The sequence below is a fragment of the Pleurodeles waltl genome, chromosome 10 (assembly GCF_031143425.1).
Source record: "Pleurodeles waltl isolate 20211129_DDA chromosome 10, aPleWal1.hap1.20221129, whole genome shotgun sequence".
Classification (NCBI taxonomy): Eukaryota; Metazoa; Chordata; class Amphibia; order Caudata; family Salamandridae; genus Pleurodeles; species Pleurodeles waltl.
In genome coordinates this window covers 1,012,246,234-1,012,270,810 of record NC_090449.1, presented here as the reverse complement: position 1 = coordinate 1,012,270,810, position 24,577 = coordinate 1,012,246,234, and the positions used below count along the sequence as shown (strand labels likewise).

General features: G+C 43.7%; 1 protein-coding gene across 2 annotated transcripts in view; it reads left to right on the top strand.

Annotated features, from left to right (window-relative positions):
* LOC138262135 (prostatic acid phosphatase-like) overlaps positions 1-24,577 on the top strand; it is a 452,521-nt gene that overhangs the window by 345,054 nt on the left and 82,890 nt on the right. For both annotated transcript variants that reach the window (XM_069211915.1, XM_069211914.1), the window contains exons 5-6: positions 11,917-12,015; positions 15,022-15,120. In XM_069211915.1, coding sequence (XP_069068016.1) covers positions 11,917-12,015; positions 15,022-15,120 — 198 coding nt within the window. The remainder of the gene's footprint in view (positions 1-11,916; positions 12,016-15,021; positions 15,121-24,577) is intronic.

Here is a 24,577-nt window from a genome sequence, read left to right as displayed (position 1 = left end):
TTACACATACACACACATTCACACATACACACACTCTCTCACATAAACACACTCTCACCCATAGACATGTACACATCATACATTTAAAAGCGTTTTTGGCTTATGTCAAGTCCCAGGGAGGGTCATATTCCAGCTAATTGCACTTTATTTTTATTACACTTATTAAGAATATTAGATCATTATTCACTATTAGTTTAATAGAAGACTGACAAAAAACAAGGAAAGTGAGGCCCCATATGAAGTCTGTAAGGAGATCTGCCTCTGTCTCCCTGTACTGATTTTGCCACCTCTGAGGTCAGGGATCACGCAGACAATGCCAGTGGTCTCAAGGGGCAAGCCTCAGGTCGCAGCTGCCCTAGGTGCCCCCTGAGTTGGGTGCAGTGTAAATATGAGCAGGGACTTTATAAAATATATTTTATAAGCCCTGGTGAAGGAAAACAGCCAAATTTGTTTTTCTCCATTTTAGTCAATAGGCTCCATAGGCTAACATTGGGAGACTTTCTCTTAAAATAATAAAGGGCCTGATTACAACCTTGGCAGAGGGTATTACTCCATCACAAATGTAACGGGTATCCCGCCCGCCTAATTACAAGTTCCATTATATCCTATGAAACTTGTAATACAGCGGACAGGATATCCCTCATGCTTGTGACACAGTAGCCCCCTCTTCCAAAGTTGTAATAAAGCCCAAAGTCTTATTTTCCATAGAGATGAGCTAAATATAGCAAGTGTGGTACCAAATTAAATGTTGTTATAAATCCAACAATTTGCCAATGTTGAATTTAATATAACTAGCACAAGCAAAGAGTTTTAGAAACTCTTTTTGAAAGTTACCAAATTCAGCCCTGTAGTGCCCTTTCCTGATTGGTCAGCCTTTGGCAGCCTGAGCCAGGCTACCTTAATGAGGAGTGAAGTGGCCTGGGCTGACTCAAAGGAAGCGTCTTGTAAGTGGGGAACTGCTGCAGCAGATGGCAGAGCAGGGTGGGGGAAGAGTAGCCAAACTGGTCTTCAAAGGTTGTGTTGGAAAATGGGTTATTGGTAAGGGCAGGTAAGTACCTACACTTAGCAATAGGCCACTAACCTCCACTTAGGTCCAGTTAGGTCTCAGTAAATTAAACCAAGCTCAACCCTTGGTAGCTTGGCAACGAGCGACAAGGCTTAACTTAGGAGACAGAGTGTAAAGCATTCAAATATCACAAAACAGTAATTAAATAAAACACAGGAAACAGTTTAAAAATCCGAAATCAATTTATAAAAATAGGAAATATTTTTATCTTTAAAATGACACCAAAACAAATAAAATCAGATAAGGGAAACCGGAGATATGAATTTTTCAAGAATTAATGCTTTCTAGCGCATAGAAGCAACTAGCGTTCAAAGGGTTAAAAAAGGTTGCACTGGAAAGGAACAAAGTCCAGAGTTCAGGCCACCCACGAAGTAACACTGTCACACTCACTTTCAGAAGTGTTTGATTCAGGAAAGTGGTCCACAGCACCAGCCAAGGGTTCAGAGGCTCTGGTGTGCCTCTTGGGGTCTGAGACTACAACTCCCACATTGCACCTCTTCAACTTATGGAGTTGCTCCAAACTTCTGGATCTTCTTCCAGAGGTCCTTTTTGAGGTCCTTTTTGTGTCCTTGAAGTGTCCACAACATGATCCAAAGTTCCAGAAGCTCTGAGTTGATCCTTGGGAATTGGGACTACAATTCCCAAAATGCACCTGGTCAGAATCCTCAAATGGCCACTGGATGCTGGTCAGCTGGGCTCTGCTTGCAGGACTTGATGCAGGGGACTCTGGGAAGCTCCTTTGTACCTGTAGCAAACAGGGAGTCCCTTCTTGAAGCAGTAGAAGACAGGTAAAGTCCTTTTAGTGTTGAAGCCCAAGTGTGCAGCTGGTGCTGTCCTCCAGAGTGCAGTGTCCAGGTGCAGGACAGGCGGTCCAGCAGGGCAGTTCTTCTCCTGTAGTTCTTCCTTGTTGGAATCTGATAGGGATCTGAGGTGTGGGTGCAGGTCTGCCAGTTTTATCCCTGCTCCTGGGTGAAAAACAGGGGGGTCTTTGTTCTCCAATCAGGTGCAGAGTCCTTCCCCCTGTGATGACCACTTCCTGGGAAGTGTGGCAAAAGTCAATCCCAGGGAGCAACATTCCTCAAAAATCCATCATGGCTGAAAGTGATTTTTGGAGGTTACATTTGGCTGAGCCCACCCACTGGTGTGGCTAAAAATCCTAAACACACCCCTCTCATGCCCCCTCCTAATCTAATCAAGGGGCACCTAATTGTCTGGGTTTGCAGGATGTGCGGGTGTTGCTGGGTTGCTCCAAATGTCCTTCTCTGCCTTTGAAGACCAGTTTGGCAGCCCTGCCCTTCCTGCTTCACCATCTGCTGAGGTGAGATTCCCTCCCCCAGGCACATCTCTTTGTGTGGAGCCAGGCCACTTCACACCTTATCAAGGCATCCTGGCCAGGCTGCCAGAGGCTGGCCAATCAGAGCACAGCAGCAAAAACACTGCAGGGCTGAAGCTGGCAACATTTCAGGTAAAGTTTAAAACCCTTTACCTGAACAAGTTATATTAAATCCAACAACCGGAAGTTGTGGGATTTATTATTACAATTAATTTGATACCAAACTTCTGTCATCTGTTACTTAAGGGGACTTTAAAAAATAAAATAAAGTCTCCCCATTCTAGCCTATGGAGGCCATTCACTACAATGAGGAAAATTAATTTGGCTGTTTTACCTCACCAGGGCTTATAAAACTATTTTTATAAGGTCCCTGCGTATAGTTACATGGCACCCAGCCCTAGGGGGCACATAGGGCACACCTTAGGGGTGACTTAATGTAGTGCTTTCCTCTTATCTAGTTTCTAAGCACTAACATAACACACCAGAAATGCACTTCTGAGGTCAAAGAAGACTTTTCTTGTTGTTAATTCTTCCCCAACCACAATTTTTATGTTGACGAATTAGTAGCTTTCAAGCCCGCGTTAATAAAAAAATATATCAGTTTGCAATATACACAGCAGGTTATATTTATAAGATATTGAATGCAAAGCAAAACAAATACTTCACCGTGTGGGAAACTATTTACAGCTTCATCTTTCTAAGGTCTGCAAGCTGATGACCCCTGTCAGCCGCGAGAAAGAGATTCATCTACCCACACGGGATTGCTGGCAGCTGGCGCCAAGCTCCAGCACGAGGTCCGGCAGATCCGAATCTGAATCTCTGCAGCCTGTGTCATTCGTTACAAAGGTGTGCCCCCTCCTCTCAGACCTGGGAATCTGAGCAAGCCTTTTGGAGACTGGCCAGGTCTCCAAGACTACTCCTGTTCCCAAGCTCAAGCGAAGAAAAACAACACCATGTACCCTCTCTTATCAGGACTAGTCTACTGTGAGAAAAACATCTTGGTTCATCTGGTGCAAAAACACAGCTTGGAAAAATACAGCTTGGATTCTCAACTGCAAGGTCTAACTCCACGTTAAAGACAATAGGCAGCTAACCTAAGTATCACATGCAATGGCTAGTGTCATGTCAAAGCCAATAGGCAGCTGAGCTGAATACAAAATGCAATGTATTATATCATGTCAAAGCCAATAGGCAGCTGAGCTGAATACAAAATGCAATGTATAATATCATGTCAAAGCCAACAGGCAGTTGAGCTGAATACAAAATGTAATATATGATATCATGTCAAAGCCAATAGGCAGCTGAGCTGAATATAAAATGCAATGTCTAATATCATGTCAAAGCCCATAGGCAGCTAAGCTGAATACAGAAAGTAATGGCTAATGCCATGTCAAAGCCAATAGGCGGCTCAACTGAACAAAACATACAATGTGCTACTGGTGAACATTGAGCAACTAATATGCGCAGTGGTGAAACACAAAGTCATTGGTCAAAACAAAATTTAACAAATGGCAGTACACTTAAATGTAAATAATAAGGTAGTTTAAGACTTTGGAACTACTTTTAATTCCAAAGTCGAATTTGCATATAACTTTAATTTAAAAGCAGCCAGCAAGGCAGGCCTGCCTTTACAATGACACTGGGCACCTCAGCAGTGCACCTATGGGTGCACTACCTATGCTGGGGTCCCTAAACCTACATGCCCTACCATATACTAGGGACTAATAGATAGGTTGATTTAGCCAATTATAATTAGCCTAATTTGCATTCTGATTTTACACAGAGCACAGGCCCTGGGACTGGTTAGCAGTACCCAGGGCACCATCAGAGTCAGGAAAACACCAGCAAAAAGTGGAAAATGGGGGCAAAAAGTTTGGGGGCCTCTGCAATCAGCCCTGTTCTCTCACAGGTGGGAAGCCAATTGGGACAGAAACTGGACCTCCCCCATTTCTTGCACCCACCGATAGATGGGAGACCCTCTAATTAGATTAGGAGAGGGTCTGGAAGTGGTGTGTTAAGACCGACTTAGCCACACCAGTGGATGGACTCAGCCAGACAGAACTAACCTCTAAGAATGAATTTTTGCCTCTTGGATTTTTAGAGAATGTTGCTCCCTGGGATTGATTTTTGCCACACTTCACAGGAAGTGGTCACCCCAGAGGTTGGTGGCCTACACGCCATTGGACACAAGCACCCCTGTGCTTCTCACCCCCAGGAACAAGGATAAATATAGCAGAGCTGCCCCACAATTCAGATCCCTGCTGGAAGAAGATACGGGAGAAGAAGGACTGCCCTGCTGGACACCTGGCCTGCACCTGGACAGTGCACTCACAAGGACTGCATCAGCTGCTCTCTTTGAGCTTCATCAAGAAAAGGACTTTGCCTTGCTTTTGCAACTCCAGGGGTGGACTCCCTATGCTACAAGTACAGAGGAGCTGACCAGAGTCCCCTGCATCAAGTCATGCATGAATAGCCCAGCTGACTACCGTCCAGTGGCCATTTGAGAATTCTCACCAGGTGCATTCTGGGAACTGTAGACCCAACTTCCAAGGAGCAACTCCGAGCTTCTGGATCCTTGGATCAAGCTTGTGGACACTTTGAGGACCCAAAACGACCTTCTAGAAGAAGATCCAAAAGTTTGGAGCAACTTTACAAAAAATTGGTCCATAAGTGGACCGACAGGACGTTGAGAGTCAAGCTGGTTACCTTTAACTGCGACCCAGCCTGAATTTCAGGTTTGTCCCGCTGAAGCGTCAGACTTCCAGGATTTGTCCAGGGGCTCGCAGAAAAGCAATCCGATGACGTCACATCCAAATCAGCTTGCTGAGGAGGACCGCACAACGTAAGCTCCAGAAACTTGTGAAGGTAAAACTTCGAACAAGGCCTCCCACTCAGTGTATCCAAGCAGGGCTCCATCACGGTCGGCCTCAACTTTTGAGTTTTTCCTCGTCATATCTCCGGTTCCCTACATTGGATTTTTGTCATTTCGGGGTCATTTTAAAGATACAAATATTTCCTATAAATTGGTGTTTGGTTTTTATTTTGTGTTGTGTTTTACTTATTTACAGTTTTTTGATAATAAATGCTTTACACACCTGTCTCCTAAGTTAAGCCAAACTGCTCATGTGCCAAGCTACCAAGGGTTGAGCAAGGACTAATTTACTGAGACCTTGACTGGACCTAGTGGTTTTTTTTGGGCCTATTGCTAGGTGTAGGTACCTACCGGCCCTTACCAATAATCCACTTTCCAACACACCCCACAATAGATTCTGCTAACAATCCATAATGGGGCATGGCACAAGTTGCCTCTAAAGCCAAAAGCGAGCTAGAAACCACTAGACAAGAAAGTCCCATTAAATTAGATACATTAAATTAGATACATCTGCAATCATTTCCTGATGCTGAGAATACCTATATGCCCCATAGCAAACCCAGTACAGCCACTGAAACCGTAAGCAGTGGAGTAGTTTCAAACTCTGCTCTCCGAATTGATAGAGGCATAAAAATTGCAGGCCTGAATAAATTAGCACCACCCAATAAATTAATTATAGAATCTTGATTGTTCCAAACCTTCTTAGCCCAGTGCTGACTACATGTTAAAGCAGAGGCAAAACATGTTTTAACTAATACATCCAAAGTAACTTTTGTACTACAGTACTTAATAAAAGGTCTTTGGTAAAAGACAAAACTCCTACCCCATGTAGGGCTATAAACACTTCAACAGGGCACTTACGACTTAGGGCCTGGTCTAAAGTGTGAAGTATAGTATTTACTCCATCAGAGCAACAGAGTAAAATACTCTATCGCCCTGACAGAGGAGCCATGCTATGTATTTAGAAATGTCCACTGGCTCTGTGGACATGTCTAGTTATTGGCACAAACTGCCATTATGACGATTCTTGTCAATGTGTTCAAAGTTTGATGAATAGTTCCATCAAACATGACAGCCTCCATCAAACTATTAACAAGTTTTTGCTTTTTTTAAAACAAAATCCTAAAGCAAGATTTTGTCTTTAAGAAACCAAAAACTAATGACCCATACACCATAAGAGCTATCGTTCATGGTTTGAGGACCGTTATTTTTGTACTGTCCCTAACACCAGGTTTTAGCTGGTGGTGCCAAACAGCAAGAAAAAGACATATAATTCAGTCCTCTCTAAATGGAGTAGATGGTGTTGTGTGTAAACTTCTAATGGCCCATACTCTTTCGGGCCGTCTTTGGAGAATTTCAGCAATGGTGTTGAATTAGCCTCCATCATTGACTTACTTTAGGTTTGTCTGCCTGTAAATCACAGAAAATCGATCATACTCACCATGTCTACTGAGAGTTTGGCGGAAGAGTACTCTGTTGCCGTTGATTACCTTCTCCTCCAAATTCTAAATCAGGCTCTTGATCGCTCAGTTGAAGCATTGTGGTCGGATAAAGCAGCTGCATTTAACAACAGATTAAAGGAAGAACTGAAAGATGCTTTGTCCCTAGTTGTTAACTGCTTTGTAACCATGGCTGCACTCAATGATTTAGCCCTACAACTTGATGACCAAAAAGGAAATCATAAATGTGAAAAGCAACACGGTCCAGAGAAGGAGCAATGGAACATGCATGTGAATGATTCTGAGAACAAGAACCATCAAGTAGAATATATACAATTGGGTGGATTAAAAATACGTTTTTCAGTTAAAGAGAATGACTAGAGATTTAAAAGGGATTAGATTTGTACTACAGTAAGTAGTGGTATTTGAGAATGAAATGTTCAATGTTGTCAGGAAACGAGATAGCTCACCCTTAGAGGAAAGACAGACGTTGAGCTTAACTGTGGCATATCTGTCTATCAACTGAAAGGACATTTAGACATCGATGTGGTCCTTTCGACAACTAAGGGTTTTTAAAATAATTATGCCTTAATTGACTCGGGGGGCACCAGATGTTTTATGGATAGAAAGCTTCAACAAAGGAATGATATTCCTATACAGCATGAGGTCAGATTAGAAGAAAATCAAGGAATCCGCTGAGCACCTGTCACATCAGAAGACATGTGCAAGGAAACAATGCAGTCATCTTGCCTCTTCAATCTATTCATATAGAGGCTGTGATTTTTTACATTATTGATGTTAGAGCTTTGTCATGATTCTCGTCATAATTCTCTGAAGCTCTTGGCTTATGCAACATATTTCAAAGCTTGACTAGATACGTCTTGCTCTCAGCTTTGTACTAACAATTGCTTTTCCAGAAAGGTGGTGAATACTACTCAGACCTTAAACTGTTTCCTAGCAGTGCGGGAAATCAGTACTTCATCTGCAGGGGAGACTACTGAAGAGACAAAGATCCCAGAGACTTACAAGAATTTCAAATATGTCTTCCGTCATAAAGGAGCAGCCACTTTTCCACCACATCACCCAAATTACAGTACCGTAGAATTATTACGTGAAACGCTCTTTCTCCTTGGAAGAATATCTACCTTGGGGTGAAAGACGATTACGTTTGAAGACAATTTTTCAAAGAAAATCTGGAAAAGGTGTTCATTTGCTATTCAACGTTGACTGCAGGAGACCCACTTTTTCTGTATCGAAGTCCTTTGGTGAATACCAGCCATGCATTGCTTATCGTTTGTTGAACGTCAGTTCCATCAGAAATTGATACCTACTCCCCCAACATAGCTGCTGCTAGACCAAATTAAAGAGGCCAAAATATTTTCCAAGCTGCATTTCAGAGGGGCCTACAACCAAGTGACAGAAGTGGAAACGCTGTCCAGTACCTACTTTGGTCATCCTGAGTACTTAGTGATAGCATTCGACTGAGGTCATTGCTGCATTACAGCATTTTGTGAATTACATCTTCTGAGATCATCTAGAAATGTATACCTCAGTGCTACATACTCACAAGATCCACAGTAACACCATGGTCATGTTCAAGAAGTACTGTCCTGTTTAAGAAAACATTCTCTGTATACATAGAAAAAATGTATATTTGAAACAGACCAGGTCACCTATCTTAGATTTCAAATTTCAGGGAAGAGTATAAGCATGCACATTGAAAATGTCAGACCTGTACTCGAATGGACAGCCCCTGAGACAGTCCAAAGATACTTGGGTTTTGCAAACTTCTATACGCATATCATTAAAGGTTTTTTCACACGTGCAATTGATAAATACAACATCTCTCATTCTCAGACAGCCAGTATTCATCTGCATATCATTGTAGAAATAGACATTTCAGTATTTGCCACTGGGGCGGCTCTGTCGCCGAGGGACCCTTAGACAGAAGTAGTACTCCCAGTGGATTGTTACTCCATAACACTCCCCACTTCTGATCGTAACTACACACTCTATGGCAAAGAATGCCTAATGGTTAAAAACAGTAGAAACTTTATTTGGAAAGGGCTAAGCACGAAATTACGGTCTGGCCAGACCATAAACCTCTTCTGTATTTTTGTTCAATGAAGTTTTTTAAATGTAAAAGATGGTACTTATTTTTCTGTCCATTCCAGTACAATGAAGTGTTTAAATGTGAAAGATGGTACTTATTCTTCTACCAGTTCCAGTACAATGAAGTGTTTGAATGTGAAAGATGGTACTTATTCTTCTACCAGTTGCAGTACAAAGTTACTTATTGACCCAGAGGTTGACCCAGCAAACTAGATGCTTTTTAACAACAAGGTGAATAAAGGGAAGAACCAGGGTAGACCCTAACATCCTATTGGTCATCAATCAGGAAAGAGATCATATTAACAAACCTATTGATGAGATTATCATTAGACAGGGACAGCTAGACAATGACAAGTGAGTTGTGTGACCTCTCCTGTACATGTAAGAAGCTCTTTCCAAACGAGGAATTGCCCTGGCAAGCAATGAAATGTTGCCATGAATTTCTAACTGCAAGGCATTCTGGACAAAGGAGGATGCAAGATCTGTTAAAAAGACACTTTTGGTGACCCAATATGTCTGTACAGAACTACAGTAAACAATACTCTGTTTGTGTACCGGCTAAAAAAGAGAAGGTAAAACCTACAGGACTACTGCAGCCGTTTCCAGCATCCACTCAGCCGTGGACCACAATTTCCATGGACTTGGTTGTGGAGTTACCGCTGTCACAAGGATTCAACACACTTACAGTGGTGGTGGATTATTTCACTAAGATGTGACATTTCATACCATTGTTTGTAGCTGTTAATCTAGCACAGACTTTCCTTAACTATGTACTTAAGCTTTGTGGCTCACTTGATGTGATTATCACAAGTCAAGGATCACAAATAATTGTCAATTTATGTAAGTAATTGATGAAGACCACTGGAGGTAAACATTTTCCTTCAATAATGCTATCATCCACACACTGAAGGACAGATGTAGAGAATAAACCAAGCCGTTGTACAATATCTCTGTTGCTTCTTAATGAAGAGTGAGGAAACTGGATTTTCATAGCAGAATAAATTCATAATCATTTCCATGGAGACACTGATTTCCATTGTTCTTACGGTATGCATCCATCCACATTTCCTGCCTGTCTTTCCCCTACTACAGTTCCCCTAGGCCACCTATCTCCTTAAGCTCATCAGGGAAATAGAAAAAAGGCACATCAGTATGTTCTAAAGGCGTATCAGTACTTTCTTAAAATGGGCAGATAATCATTGCAGACTTGGAGCCTGATTTAGAGTTTGACGATTGGATTATCCATCACAAAAGTGTTGAATATCCTATCCACCTTATTACAAGTGTCAAATGATACACCACACTTGTAATAAGGTGGATGAAATATGAGATAGTCAACACATTTGTGATGGAATAATGTGTCTTCTAAACTCTCAAACAGGTGCCTGCTTCTGAGTACAAATTAAGAAGGAAAGAATGGTTGTCCACCAAGTAGCTCCATATGTCAGGGCCCCACCTTAAGTTTCCATGAGATTTTTAGGGCTGCGTTCCCTTTTAGGATTATTAAGATGATCTATTGTGCAACGTCAATTACCCTAGAGGTGGAAGATACACTCTGTATTCCAGGTGTCCCTTATGAAACCTGTTGTAACTAAGGAGGAACACCACTGATTCATGTATTGGTTGATGGCTCTCAAGAGACCAGGGTAGAAGCTATTCATGACTGCTATATCCGTTTTGATCAGCACCAGTATTTAAAATCATGGAAGTGATCTGATGCCTCAGAAAGATTCCAGGAGCTGAAGAAACACAAGATCAGAGGGGTGGAGTTTGGGGCATGTGTTCAGTCAGGAATATTGGAAAAGATCACACAATGACAGTACCTTCTCCATGGTAATCACCGTGTAGATATTCCTTTCAGATTATTGAGTATGGAGGACAGGTACGTGTAAGCTAGTTTAGCATGGCACGCCCCTCACTTCCAAGTTGAGGATGGCCCTTAAAGAAACACAACAATAAAATACACACACAGTCACTGGGGTGTCTTTTAAGTTGTTTCAGCATGACAAAGTTAAAACAGTTAATCCCTTGGGATCTGATGCACCTCACTTTATTTTTTCCACTTTTAGTTCCCTGACCCCTTGACACACATTTGTCAATAACTCCATCTCCTCGGATTCCCTAGGCTTCTCCTACATACACATAGCCAGACTTTGTTCTCTCTTACGTCCTTGTTGCTCCGATTCTAGAAGTAGTGCCAACATGCAGCCTCTCTCCATCTTGGCAGGATCTCCGTGGCATTGGTGTGCAGTCATCCTGCCACCACTGCAAATGCATTTCAATATTGGCATCCTACCTTCACTCCATATGTGCAGTACCAAATCTTCTTTTCGCCACATCTGGGTGTAGGCCTGATTTCTGGTGGTACCGGGGCTGAACTGATCGCAAACATACCTGTCCCCTATTCTTGCTAATAAAGCAAAGCTTATGTAGGTCAGAAATACATAAATAATAAAGAAAGCATGTATTGATTTATCCAAAGACCCACAATTCATTTCAGGGTAAAATAATACTAAAATAATTTTTGAGAAGGAGTTGAAGTCCATGACAAACATTTAAGCCAACTAGGCTGTGATGTTCACAAAAGAATGAAAAAAATATATAGAAACAGTGGGCCTTCCCTCTGATCTCGATGAATTTAACAGCATATGAACTCAAGGCAAGGATTGAAAATATATTGATTTATTATAAATATGTATATTTCTTTATTATCTGGTTATCCCTACGTTAAGCACTAATCCCATTCAACTAGGGAGAGTGACATAGGTCTGCTGTAAAGTACACACTTGCACAAATCCAACTTAGGGTGCTGTAGATGCTGGGCACATAATTTGCATTACAGAGTAATGTTGTTGAGTTAGATCTCTTCTGTAGATGCTGCCATCCTCTTTGCCGTTATGCTATTAAGGATGTGAGTAACAATCCAGAAGCCTATACGCTGCAGTTCATCTGCTTTTTTAAAACACATGATGCATTTTTTAACATACAAATTATTAAATCAACAGCATTGTTTGTCGCTATAATAAAGAATTTGTATGTGATCCCTAAACCTATTATCATTTAATACACTGAGTTACCTTTATTTTTATTTCAGTTGTTGCGCTTTCCTCTTGAAAACTGTCCCCGCTTCAAGGAACTCGTGAAAGAAACCTTAAACTCAGCACAATTTCAAACACTAATCGAGCCCTATCAGGTAAGTGTCTTATGGACATATGGCAGGATTCCTATTTATCCATTTCTGGATTATGTTCGGCCAGCTTTACCCAAGAATGACTCGATTCATCCTCATGAAGTATCAGTCTTCCTGCAATAACTGTTGGCAGTGATAGAAAGGGAGCTCGGCATCAACTAACCCAGATGTGCAATCAGAGATAATACAGTACGCAAGTCAAAGCATTGATTGTTTGACCATGGACGAAGTTCTTTTCATGCTACATTGCTATAGGTAAAAATAGGTAAAAATTCAAAATGTATGTGACCAACAATGGTGTTACATTATGTAGGATTAATAATGCACCATAAATGGGTGGGTTAAAACTCAATTAGGCTTTCGTGGAAGAAGCATGTATTTAATGCATTCTGGAATTGGATGACGTATGGGTTTGGTGTACTGTGGAATGAGCTTTTCATAGGAGTGCTCCATGGGAATCTAGTCTCAGTCCACCACATAGGCCTTTTATAAATAGGGAAAGAGCAAAGCAGAAGGCTACCCTTACATTTAAGGTAAAAGAGAGGCCCGTTTTAGACCCGGTCTTGTGTGTTAAATCAGATGATCTTGCAATGGATCCTCTTTTTCATGAGGAGAAAACAGATTGCTGTAAGGGTGAGGCCCAGAGGGTTTAATGAAGTTTTTGATGAGTTCACCTTTTTTCTATAGAAGCTAGAATAGGATTTTCTGGTGAACAGGTTGAATGGTGGTTGCAGAATTTGACGACGGGTGGGAGTTTGTCGGCAAATTGAGTCTTAGCATTGTGGATTTGATCACTTATGATCTGAGGCTTGAAGGAAAGATAGTGATTACAGATCTTCCCATGATCCTTATCTTTGGGGACAACATGCTGTGTGGCTAGAGCTCTGTCCTTAGTTGGATTAAAAGGTGAAATTGAAAGGGTGGGAGCATTTACAAATATTCTTCAGAGCTTTCACATTCAAATACAGTCAACCTTAACATATCCATTAAAGATGTATTTGATCCAAGGAGGGAACATTAAGGAGACCTTGGAGCCAACTATAAGTGTTAAATATATGTCAATATCATTGAAAAAATTGTCATAATTTACACTGAGCTGATAGAAGAAAACTGAGGTGATCCCTGCTTAGGCCTTCATTATGAACGGACCGCTCAGAGGTGCCAAAGGTATCCCACCTGTTCACATCAAAATTCCCTCATGGATTGTAATTTTAAAAGTACAATAATTGCCACCTATTGCAAGTTAAGCACTGTGAAATGTGGCACCTTGTGCATATTTAGGTGCTTTTAGCACCACATTTCACATGCACTGGCATTTACCTGGCACGTTCCCGCAGTAAAATTCATCAGGTTTGACCTGCTTAAATGTGCATGGGGAAAATTGTGGGGGGATGCAGTAAGTACTGCAAAACATGTAATTCTGACCTAAATACAAACATGAGTTTGCACAGGGATTGGAACACAGAATGTGATGAGGGCCTTAGTGTCAGATGTTCATGTAAAATAAAAGCCATCTGTGTGCCATATGGCTTTATACAATTAGGTGAATAGGAGTTTTTGGTGAGCTCTGTCAAAATTGGCTACAAGATCCAGGAGTATTGGGGAGAGGACAGCGCCTCTGTCAGTGTGCCTTTCCTGCTATACATCCCTGTAGGGAACTGGATTGATATCTAATTGGAAACAAGGACTCAGTCTTGACATGAGCTGTGTGGTTGATCTCCCAACTAATTAAACAATCTAATGACTAACATGAAAATCAATCAATCAGTAGATTTGTCAGTAGATTTGTAGAGTGCTATTTATTATCCGTGAGGGTATCCAGGGGCAGAAATCAATATTAAAGATTAGCAGTAAATACAGTACAATTCTCAAACCAATTTAGCCAGAGAATAACAGATTAATAGTTAACTTGGCACAAAAAGGAAGCCAATCTAAAGGAGAGGTGAGAAATAGTTCTGATGTTTTCTGCACTTAAAGACACTTTTGATGTATGAATTTCACTACAAAAGTGACTTAGCTGTACTTTTTTTAGAATGGCCACCAGCAGCAATAGTGTCCTCTTTGTTAAATGCTGGTGCTGGCAGTGCACTCCATGAAGAGTTTGAGATCCATCTAGTTTTTAGAGAAAGACGTTATGTCCCTTTTAAACGTACTCATCCTTAAGTGCAGCCAGTGTTCATGTTTCAAAACACCCTATTGAAAGTAAATGTCACACTCTTCAGAAATCATAGCAAAAACATATGTGACTCCTATCCTGATGCTCCAAATGTTCCCAACTTCAAGGTATTGTTCTTTGTGGAGCTCAAAAACGATATATTTGATTGGGAATTAGGCTTTTCAGCTCTCTCTCTTAAGAAACACAGGTAAATGTCCAGTCCCTTTGGACCTGTTGAGTTTCTGTACAAGGATTAGATCAGCAACATTGGCTTGTCAGTGATAAGCTCTGAGTCCCCTCATTTTCTTGTGGGATTCAATGGAAAAGCTCTTTTGGCTCTGAGAATAGCTCTTGAAAGATTATTTTCAAGAGAGAGCAGAATTCACTCAGTCAGTAACTCTACTTTAAGTTCCTTGGGTAACCAACTATTCATTCACACAAGGATCTTATTAGGTTCCTTGCTGTTCGCAGACAGCATTTCGTTTTCCAGGTGGTGATTAGTCGTCGCAGCAGTTATTAGTGGTGACCCTTTAACCTTTATCACTCTGAAGTTCTGAAACCATCAAGGCTTCTATTTGCATTCCTGTTTGTGTTTTCTGGCCAGAGTTATCTAAAAAACACTACTCCTACCTCCCAACTCACCACCCCCTTGATTGTGGAGGCCACTGCTGCTTTGCAAACCACCAAAATCTGAAATAAAAACATCCAGGGAAACAGGCAACAAAAGTGATTTTCCTGTCTTGCCTATTAAAATTCAGTCAATATTATGTAGAAGACCGGGGGATTTAAATTCAAAGGAAATGATTTGTTTATGATAGTTATAATTTTTACGTGGTTTTATTTTTGTATTTCAGGATTTTATTAAGAAGGTTTCCAGTGACACCGGGTATCCTGTAGACAGCCTGATCAGTAAAGGCAAGCTATGGGTTTTGTATGACACATTACTCTGTGAGGTATGAGTTATACCATATAATATCATTGTTGACGTTACAAAATTTTCAAAAAAACTTGAGAATTCAATGAGGAGTTGGGGTGAATTCAACACCATGTTTAATTGAAAGTTAGGTGGTAATGAAAAATCCTCTGATTTCTGAAGTGTTAAGCCCTCGAAAAGCCACTGAAATTTCCACTACCATCCTATCCCTACGGAGTGGGAAATTTCAACATTGGTGATTGCACATGAACCAAAATGAGGGTAATTGTCTTCATATTTTGCATTTGTTCGCACTGATTCTGATTTACCAGATGAATGTATTTAGGTTTATTTGACTACAGTCCCCTAAATACTGTTCTGAAATAGGTGCAATCAAGATTGAGTTCATTTACTTTAACACAAGGAGTGTCTGGTAAATTGTAAACTTCGTACTTGTATAGCGCACTACTCACCCGTTAGGGTCTCAAGGCACTGTACGCATACCGCTGTGGAACCCCTCCTGGTGCTTCCCTGTGAAGTGCCCACTCCTGGGCAACCTCCAAGGTCAAGCCAGGCACCCCAGCGCTGTTGGGGCCGTTGTGGGGATTAAGCAAGCTATTGCCCAGAGTTACAGAGTGGGACCCATGAATTAGATTAGGCACCGATGTGAGAATGATCAGGTCCGAGGAAATTGAGCCCAAGACCCGCCGAGGCGGGAATTGAACCCTGGTCCTGGGCCAGATTTCTGCATCAGGGTCTGCCGCTCTAACCATTGGGCCACACTTCTCCACAGGTGGTAGTGGATGAAAGAGCCCTGAGGTGGATTTAAGCTACCAGCCTCAGTATTTGATGCACCAGTGTTTAATTGCATGGCTGTGGGCTCCTGAGTAGAGCTTTGAGCATCAGCGCTCTTTGCACAAATTTAGCACTGGACTTAACCAACTATCGACATCTAACTTGAGCTAACAGCCCAGCGTAAGAATTGTATATGGGTGTTAATGTAAAACATTTGTGGTTAATAATAAAAAGAAAACAAAATGGAAATAATAAAGCAAAAATTAAATGTAGCAAAAGCAGGATTATATATGCACCTTGTTTACATTTGTTATAAAATAGAATTATGACAAGAAGCTAGAAAAGTAAAATTCTAGCCTCTTTCAACTGTACCCCTAATGGCACCGAATGAGCAAAAAGGAGTGTGCTGTTGCCTCCAAGAAGATTTTCTTTCACTCCTCCACTCTCCCTTCCATTGCCCATCCTTTCACCCCACCAGCCACCCACTCAGCTCGCCCCTCACCCTTCCATCCATTCTTTCACCCTCCCTTCTATCCTTTCACCCGTCCATCACTTATCCATCCACCATTCCACCCATCTTTTCATCCATCCATTGATTTGTTCACCTGCCCACACTTCCTTCCATCTAGCAGTCCATCCATCCTTTCTTCCTTCCATCGATCCACCAACACATCCATCCACCCATCCAGGGACGTAACTTTAAGGGGTGAGTCTGGGTTGTTACATCGCCGTAATAAATGTATGTTCTGATAAATAGTTGGGTACCTGTTTTTTCAGTCGGGTATTGTGAGATGTTGGTTGGATTTCACCAGGAATCTTTAGATACACACAGACAAAACCAGTGGCAGCTTGTGGGATGGAAAAGGGGCAGGGTGGCGTGGCGCATGGTGGAGAAATAAAATAAAATAATTTGTTTTAAAAAAAAGTTTCTTAATTCCGCGCAGCTCTGCTCCTTCATCATCGAGTCGACGGCAGACACAGGCTCCCACCCTGCCCCACGGCATATTGGTTATTTTACAAAATACTGTGCTTTCTTTCTTAGTACTCCTACTAGTCCATATTCCTCTCCCTTTTCACTGCCCCTTTGGCCCCTCTCATGCACCCTGCTTGTCTATCATGCCTTTAAACATATGCCAGCCTGATTATTGGAAAATCTGAACCTCATCCCCCACCCAATCCCACTGACCAATCTACAGCCCTCCACCAATCATCCATCCATTCATCCTTTTATTACTCTTTCCATGCATCTTTTCTCCCATCCATCCTTCATAACGCCATCCTTTCATAATTCCATTCATTATGTTAACCTTGCATCTATCCATCTTTACCCATTTCATTCTTCTATCCCTCTAACCAGTGTCATTTTAAGGATTTTGGGGGGCAGGCAAGGCATAATTTGGGGGCCTGTGTATGAAACAAATTTTTATTTCCCACTTCCTGCTAATTCAAGCCCACACAGTGCCAATCAATACTACTTATACTCTTAAACTTCAACAGGGTCACACAAAAACGTCTGAAATATGTCTTGTGTGGAACCCAAAAAATCCTATAGGTGAGATAAGATTGAGAGTCAGAGGTAGAGGTAGTCAGAGAGGGCGAGAGGTTGTACTGGAAAATAGAGACGGTAGATAAAACATTAACTTTCCCAGGGGGCCCCTTGGAAGGTGGGGGACCTGGGCAGTTGCCCACTTTGGCCCTGCCTTAAACCATCTCTGCTTCTAACCATCCATCATTTCAACATTCCAACATTTCTTTGCTTGCCCCTGCATTCCTTCCTTTCAATCTTTCTCACATCCTTCATTTCATTATTTCTTTCAACTTCCTTCCTACTTTATTTTCCCCTATCTTTTGTTCGCCTTTTTTCTACACACCATTATTTCTTTTCTCTCCTTCTTATTTTCCTTTCTTACCTTTCTCTTTCACTTGTGATCTTTTTATTTCCCTTTCTTTCTCTCTCTCTTTTGCTGCACTTATATCATTTGGCAGCCCTCTGCACTCACCCACTATTCATTTACACTCATCTTTGAAGGTGGGGGTGCATAAATAATTAAAAAAACGCTTTAGTGAACCCAGTAGCCTTCCCTGCTGTGGCTGCCAGAGTGAGCCACTGTTGTAATTTACACACTGGAGCACAAGTGCTGAGTGTAGTGCAACGTTGGGCCAGATCCATGCCAGATTTTCAGGTTAAAAATAAAAAAAAACAATCTACCTATGGAGAGATATTGTAATTTAAGTGCTTCAGTAAGCCGTATTGTTCTTGTGTTGAAGAGGCCTGAATGTTTGTGAATAAGCTGATTTATTTGCAAAGACTTGAGCAACAAGAAAAATATGTTTACATTTGCCAACTGCAGGAACCAAGAGTAGCATCTTCTTCTATCATTGAGGCTGCCAGCCATAACAGCAAGGCCTTCTTGTAGCCACTATGCTACTTGAAACATGAGAAATACCATGTGGAAGCAACAGGTGTGTCTGTGAAAAGACATTAAATGGAAGAAAAAGCCAAGTGGCATAACACTATCCAGGTAAACAGCAGGAATCTAAATATAAAATGGTGGAGGCATTCACAAACCGTGGACCAGAGTAGACGAAGGCTTGTCTGATTGGAACTGGATTCTAAGATATGTAGCTGAAGGAAATCCCTTAAGATAACCAGAGTCCTAATGGCAGGAAAAACAGAGAACAAGGAGCAACTTAACTAAAAGAGAACACACAGTGCAACAGCTACCCAAGATTTTGTGACACATGGTACTGATAGTTTCAACTCCTCATACAGTGAGGCACATGAAATAAAGATAGACAGGAAGCAGGAAGTGACACACAGGCATTTAATCTGCAATGATGGAATGGAAACTCACGGATAAGATATTAGCCGAGTCCTTACTGGATTGGAAAAGACATATTGTGCAACTTCCTTTTCCTAGACATAGCAGACCTATGCCATGGGCATGGGCAGTGCAGGGCATCTCCTGTGGCCAGCTGCACTTGTTCTCTGCCAACTGTTTCATGGCAGTCAGACCGCCATAAAAGGCTGGCGGAGAACAAGGTTGTAATCAGCAGGGCGGCGCTGAGTTCAGCGCCGCTCTGGCTGATTACAACCAGGACCGCCGTCAGCCAGTCGGGATCACTTATCCTGACGGGGACGGCAGTAGGTTTTTATCCTGGCGGGGACGGCATTAGGTTGGCAGGTCTTACCCGCCAGCGTTGTATTGTGGCGGTCCGACCGCCACAGCTGCAGCGGTTACTGCCACTGCGAGGCTGTCGGTCTTTGGACCGCCAGGCTCATAATAAGGCTCCTAGGTCCATATGTACCAACACTTTTTCCCATAGACACAGAATGGGTAAAAACCCTTGCTACATCTGGCCCTTAGTGTATTTCCTAGCAGACTGCTGGCATTCACGTCGACAAATCGACCATCTGGTCAAAAATAGGGCAAGGCGTTTCTCAGAACAGAAACATTTCATCATTCAATTTATGACCTGTAGTAGAGAATGTTGTCAGTGACAATGATTGAATCAACATGGCGGGCATTCTTTCATTCAATGGCCTGAATAGATGAAATGCTATATAAATCATGGCAAATGGCCAAGCTCCAGGGACGTGTGCAATAAACATAGCTACAGATAAACCCAGGTTACTTAAGGGATGTAGCATCTCCAAGTTTAATTACATTACTGAGGTGCCTTGGATAACTACTGACTATATAAATGGTTTAAGTATAGATGAATTGCGTGTAAATGTATTGTATGTGGATATCCTGAAATTATGGCTTTGATCTGGCTCCTAAGGCCAAAATTGGAACCTGTTGCCTTAGAACCGTAGGTTAGTACATGAAACAATAGAAAAAGAAACTGACATGACGTAAAGGCTTGACACACTTATCCATCAATGCATAATGGTGATTAAGAACAGGACTGTCTCATTTGTGAGGACTACTTGGTTTCTTATACTTGTTTTATTCTAATAATTGCTGGTTGTTTACTTTTGGTAACCTGCAAAAATTGTGAATATATTTCGTTTTAGCATTACGTTTTCCCCAATAGATTAAGGAAGGTCAGACCTGCCAGAATTCACAGAAGGAAAGGTCTGTTAAAAAAAAGAAAAAAATGAGGAATTCAGGGTGTTAAATACCGATTCTGCGTGCAAAGCCTCATTTGCAAGTTATAAACTTTGAATATGAAGTATCCATTACAAGGTGTAATTACCTCTCCTTGAGATAATGGCCTTTCATCTCTATATAGGCACTGATTTGGAGTTGTTAGAATCCAGGTGACTTTTATTGCACCAGATAAATAATAATACCCTATGGCATGTTATTTTGATAGACAGTACCTATTGTGAGTTTCTGGGTAATAACACGCCTAAAGCACAAAAAGTCTGCATGATACATTCAATTACATACACCTTTCCTCTGGTAAATTTCAGTAGGTGTAACCTGCTCATATGTAACAAAGGAGACGATATATATCACATTCAGTAATTACCAGATGCAGTAAATCCGGCTCAGCATATAATTCCAAGCCCTGTATATGGGTTTATATAGGGTCAGGAAAACAGCTCACTTGTAATCAGGGCCCTAGCGTTCATAGTCTCTTGCTCCAGTCACCTGCTTCTGCCTCCCTCCCCTCCTCCTTGTCCTCAGTCTCTTACACTTCCCTTCCCTCAGCTTCCGTCTTGCGTTTTTTTGGGGATCTCCCCCTTCCTCCTTTCTTTTTCTTCGCCCTCTCACTTGAGTGAAGACGTCCTCACATCCTAAAACTGAACCCTTCCAAAACCTAATTCCTCCACATTTCTTGTCTGAATTCACCACCCCCCTGTACAATCCTGGATGTATACACTCAACATAAGGTCAAACACATCATTGTTGACAGTGCCAAATCTGTGGGAGCCACTCCGGATAAAAATCTCAACCTTCAAACTCAAATTAGCATCATAGTCTGGAATGCACAATATCACCTACAACTTCTTGGGGGATGCACCACTACATTCCTGAGCAAGATTTGAAACCTCTTGTTCAATCAGTGGTTCTCCCCAGAATCGACTATTGTAACTCTCTTCTGACAGGTCTCCCCAAGATCAACCTCACCCTTCTGAAATCAGTTCTACATTCAGCAACTCACCTCGTGTATTGGGTGAAAAGAAACAACCATATCTCACCTATGCTTATCACTGTTCCCTGACTCCCGATAGAAGCCAGGATGATATGTAAGACTTCCTGTATCACCCCACTCCTCACTACCTAACGAACAGAAGCTTTTGGGCGACACCAGCCCATCGCGAAATGCTGAAGCTATGGTGTTAGAGCCTCTGAACTTTACAGAGGAACGGCTAATAGCACAGTCCTTCCCTGGTAGTGCGGCCAGTATATGAAACTCCTCACTCCCGAAACTTCACACCACCACTTCACTGCTGGTCTTCAAATCGCAGCTGAAAGCCCTTTCCCTACAAAGACACTTTGGCCAGTTGTCCCCTTCGCCAACCTCCCCCATGATAAGTTCACTCCCCGAGACTGAGACTAAGGCCCTCATTACAACCCTGGCGGTCGGTGTTAAAGCGGCAGTAATACCACCAACAGGCCAGCGGGAAAAAAAATGGAATCACGAACGTGGCGGAAACCGCCAACATAGACAGCCACTTTAACACTCCGACCGCCACGGAGGTACAAACAAACAGCGCAGCGGTCACCGCCAACAGACAGGCAGAAGACAGTGTACCGCCCACACTATTATGAGAGGCCAATCCTCCACCGTTTCCGGGGCGGAACCAACGCGAACAAAAACACGGCGGAAACAGGACTTGGAAGGGAAAACACTCACCTCTCCACACCCCACGAGGAACCAGGACGCCATGGAGCCAGAACTCCAAATACTCCCTGCGATGGTATTCCTGCTCCTCTATCAGGAGCAACAAAGACGGCGGCGACGACCACGGTGAGTACTGCACCTCCAACACAGGGGTGGGGGGAGGGAAAAGAGAGTGACACACACACGCAACACCCCCACCCCCACCCTCACCCTCACACACAACATACACACAAATACATGCTGCAACATTACATTTACACCCCTCCACCCCACTTTCAAGAACGCAAGGACAAAAGGAAATTAGTTGAACGATTGTAATCATGAAAAAAACCAGTAGACAAAACTTGAAATACAGTATATACAATTATGTACACCAACTACACAAGTCTGGATAGTACACCAATAATTGTCTGTGGACCACTGGGTCCCAAATGCATGGGCGAGGCCCACACTCGATACCAGACTTCAAACGGAGAGAACACTGCAGGGGCATCAGATCAAAATGAAACAGGCACCTCAGGGGGAAGGGAAGGAGGGGCACCTCAGCCAGATGAGTGCACAACGCCATTGCTCCACGAGGGGGGTCCATGCCCACTGCTTTATCCTGGGGAGTGCAAAGCCACAGTCTCTCAAGTCTCTCCAGTGGGTGGTTTGGCCACTGCTTTATCCTGGGGAGTACAAAGCCACAGTCTCTCAAGTCTCTGCAGTGGGTGGTTTGCCCACTGCTTTATCCTGGGGAGTGCAAAGACACAGTCTCTCAAGTCTCTCCAGTGGGTGGTTTGCCCACTGCTTTATCCTGGGGAGTGCAAAGACACAGTCTCTCAAGTCTCTCCAGTGGGTGGTTTGCCCACTGCTTCATCCTGGGGAGTGCAAAGCCACAGTCTCTCAAGTCTCTCCAGTGGGTGGTTTGCCCACTGCTGTATCCTGGGGAGTGCAAAGCCACAGTCTCTCAAGTCTCTCCCCAGTGGGTGGTTTGCCCACTGCTTTATCCTGGGGAGTGCAAAGCCACAGTCACTCAGGTGGATGCCTTTCTCCACTGGTTCTGGAGGGGGCTTTGTGCCCAGAGTGCTTCATCCTGCCAAGGACAGAGGTAGTGGATGCCTTTTTCCACTGGTTCTCGAGGGGGCTTTGTGCCCAGAGTGCTTCATCCTGCTAAGGACAGAGGTAGTGGATGTGATACTCCACTGATTCTGGAGGGGGCTTTGTGCCCAGAGTGCTTCATCCTGCCAAGGACTGAGGTAGTGGATGCCTTTCTCCACTGTTTCTGGAGGGGGCTTTGTGCCGAGAGTGCTTCATCCTGCCAAGGACAGAGGTAGTGGATGCCATTCTCCACTGGTTCTGAAGGGGGCTTTGTGCCCAGAGTGTTTCATCCTGCCAAGGACTGAGGTAGTGGATGCCTTTCTCCACTGGTTCTGGAGGGGGCTTTGTGCCCAGAGTACTTCATCCTGCCAAGGACAGAGGTAGTGGAGGCCTTTCCCCACTGGTTCTGGAGGGGGCTTTGTGCCCAGAGAGCTTCATCCTGCCAAGGACAGAGGTAGTGGATGTGATACTCCACTGGTTCTGGAGGGGGCTTTGTGCCCAGAGTGCTTCATCCTGCCAAGGACAGAGGTAGTGGATGTGGAGGGGCTTTGTGCCCAGAGTGCTTCATCCTGCCAAGGACTGAGGTAGTGGAAGCCTTTCTCGACTGTTTCTGGAGGGGGCTTTGTGCCCAGAATGCTTCATCCTGCCAAGGACTGAGGTAGTGGATGTGATACTCCACTGGTTCTGGAGGGGGCTTTGTGCCCAGAGTGCTTCATCCTGCCAAGGACAGAGGTAGTGGATGTGATACTCCACTGGTTCTGAAGGGGGCTTTGTGCCCAGAGTGCTTCATCCTGCCAAGGACTGAGGTAGTGGATGCCTTTCTCCACTGGTTCTGGAGGGGGCTTTGTGCCCAGAATGCTTCATCCTGCCAAGGACTGAGGTAAGTGGATGCCTTTCTCCACTGGTTCTGGAGGGGGCTTTGTGCCCAGAGTGCTTCATCCTGCCAAGGACAGGGGTAGCGGATGTGATACTCCACTGGTTCTGGAGGGGGCTTTGTGCCCAGAGTGCTTCATCCTGCCAAGGACTGAGGTAGTGGATGCCTTTCTCCACTGAAGGTGTTGCATATTGGAAGCTGCCCAGGCTCCTGGAACTGACCACCAGGCTCGGTCGACTGACCACTGGGGATGGCAGCCATGTCTGCGGTGGTGCCACTGGCTCAGGATGTCGCGGGGCCGCTGGCGGTGCTTGCAGCGGTGTCAGTAGCGGCGGTGCTTGCGGCGGCCTCTGTGGCGGCGGTGCTGGTGGCGGGCTCAGTGACTGCGGTGCTGGTGGCGGTGCAGGTGGCAGTCTTCTCCGCCGTACCGGTTGGCGTAGACGTGGACAGAAGGTGTGGCACAGGTCCCATAGTCAGTGCCACCATACCCTCTCCTGACCTGCCCTTGATTTTCTGGCCCTTCCCCACCTTGGATGGTGGCGCAGCTGTCTTGCCACTATCCCCTTTTGTTTTCTCTGGGCCCTTGGTGGTAGGTGTTTTCGCCTTCTCCCTCCAGGATGTGGCTAACTTTTTTACTTTCGCAGATGGCGGAATGTCCTTGCCCTCGCTCCGTGGCACACTGGCTGCCCTGATGCTTGGCGCACTCCAAAAGCCCGCTGTTGCTGGGACCACTGTGCCCGGTGATGTGGTGGCTGAGGTGCTGGGTTGGGACCTGGGAAGGCTGGCCCTAGGGGACGGACGGGGGGGGTGTAGGGAAGAGGTCAACGTTAGCCAGTAAACATTTTTTAGACACACTGGGACGGGTAGATTGGGTGGGTTTGGGAGTGGAGGAAGAGGTAGTGGTTGTAGGAGGTGTAGGATTGCTGAATTTGGGTGAAGGTGCATG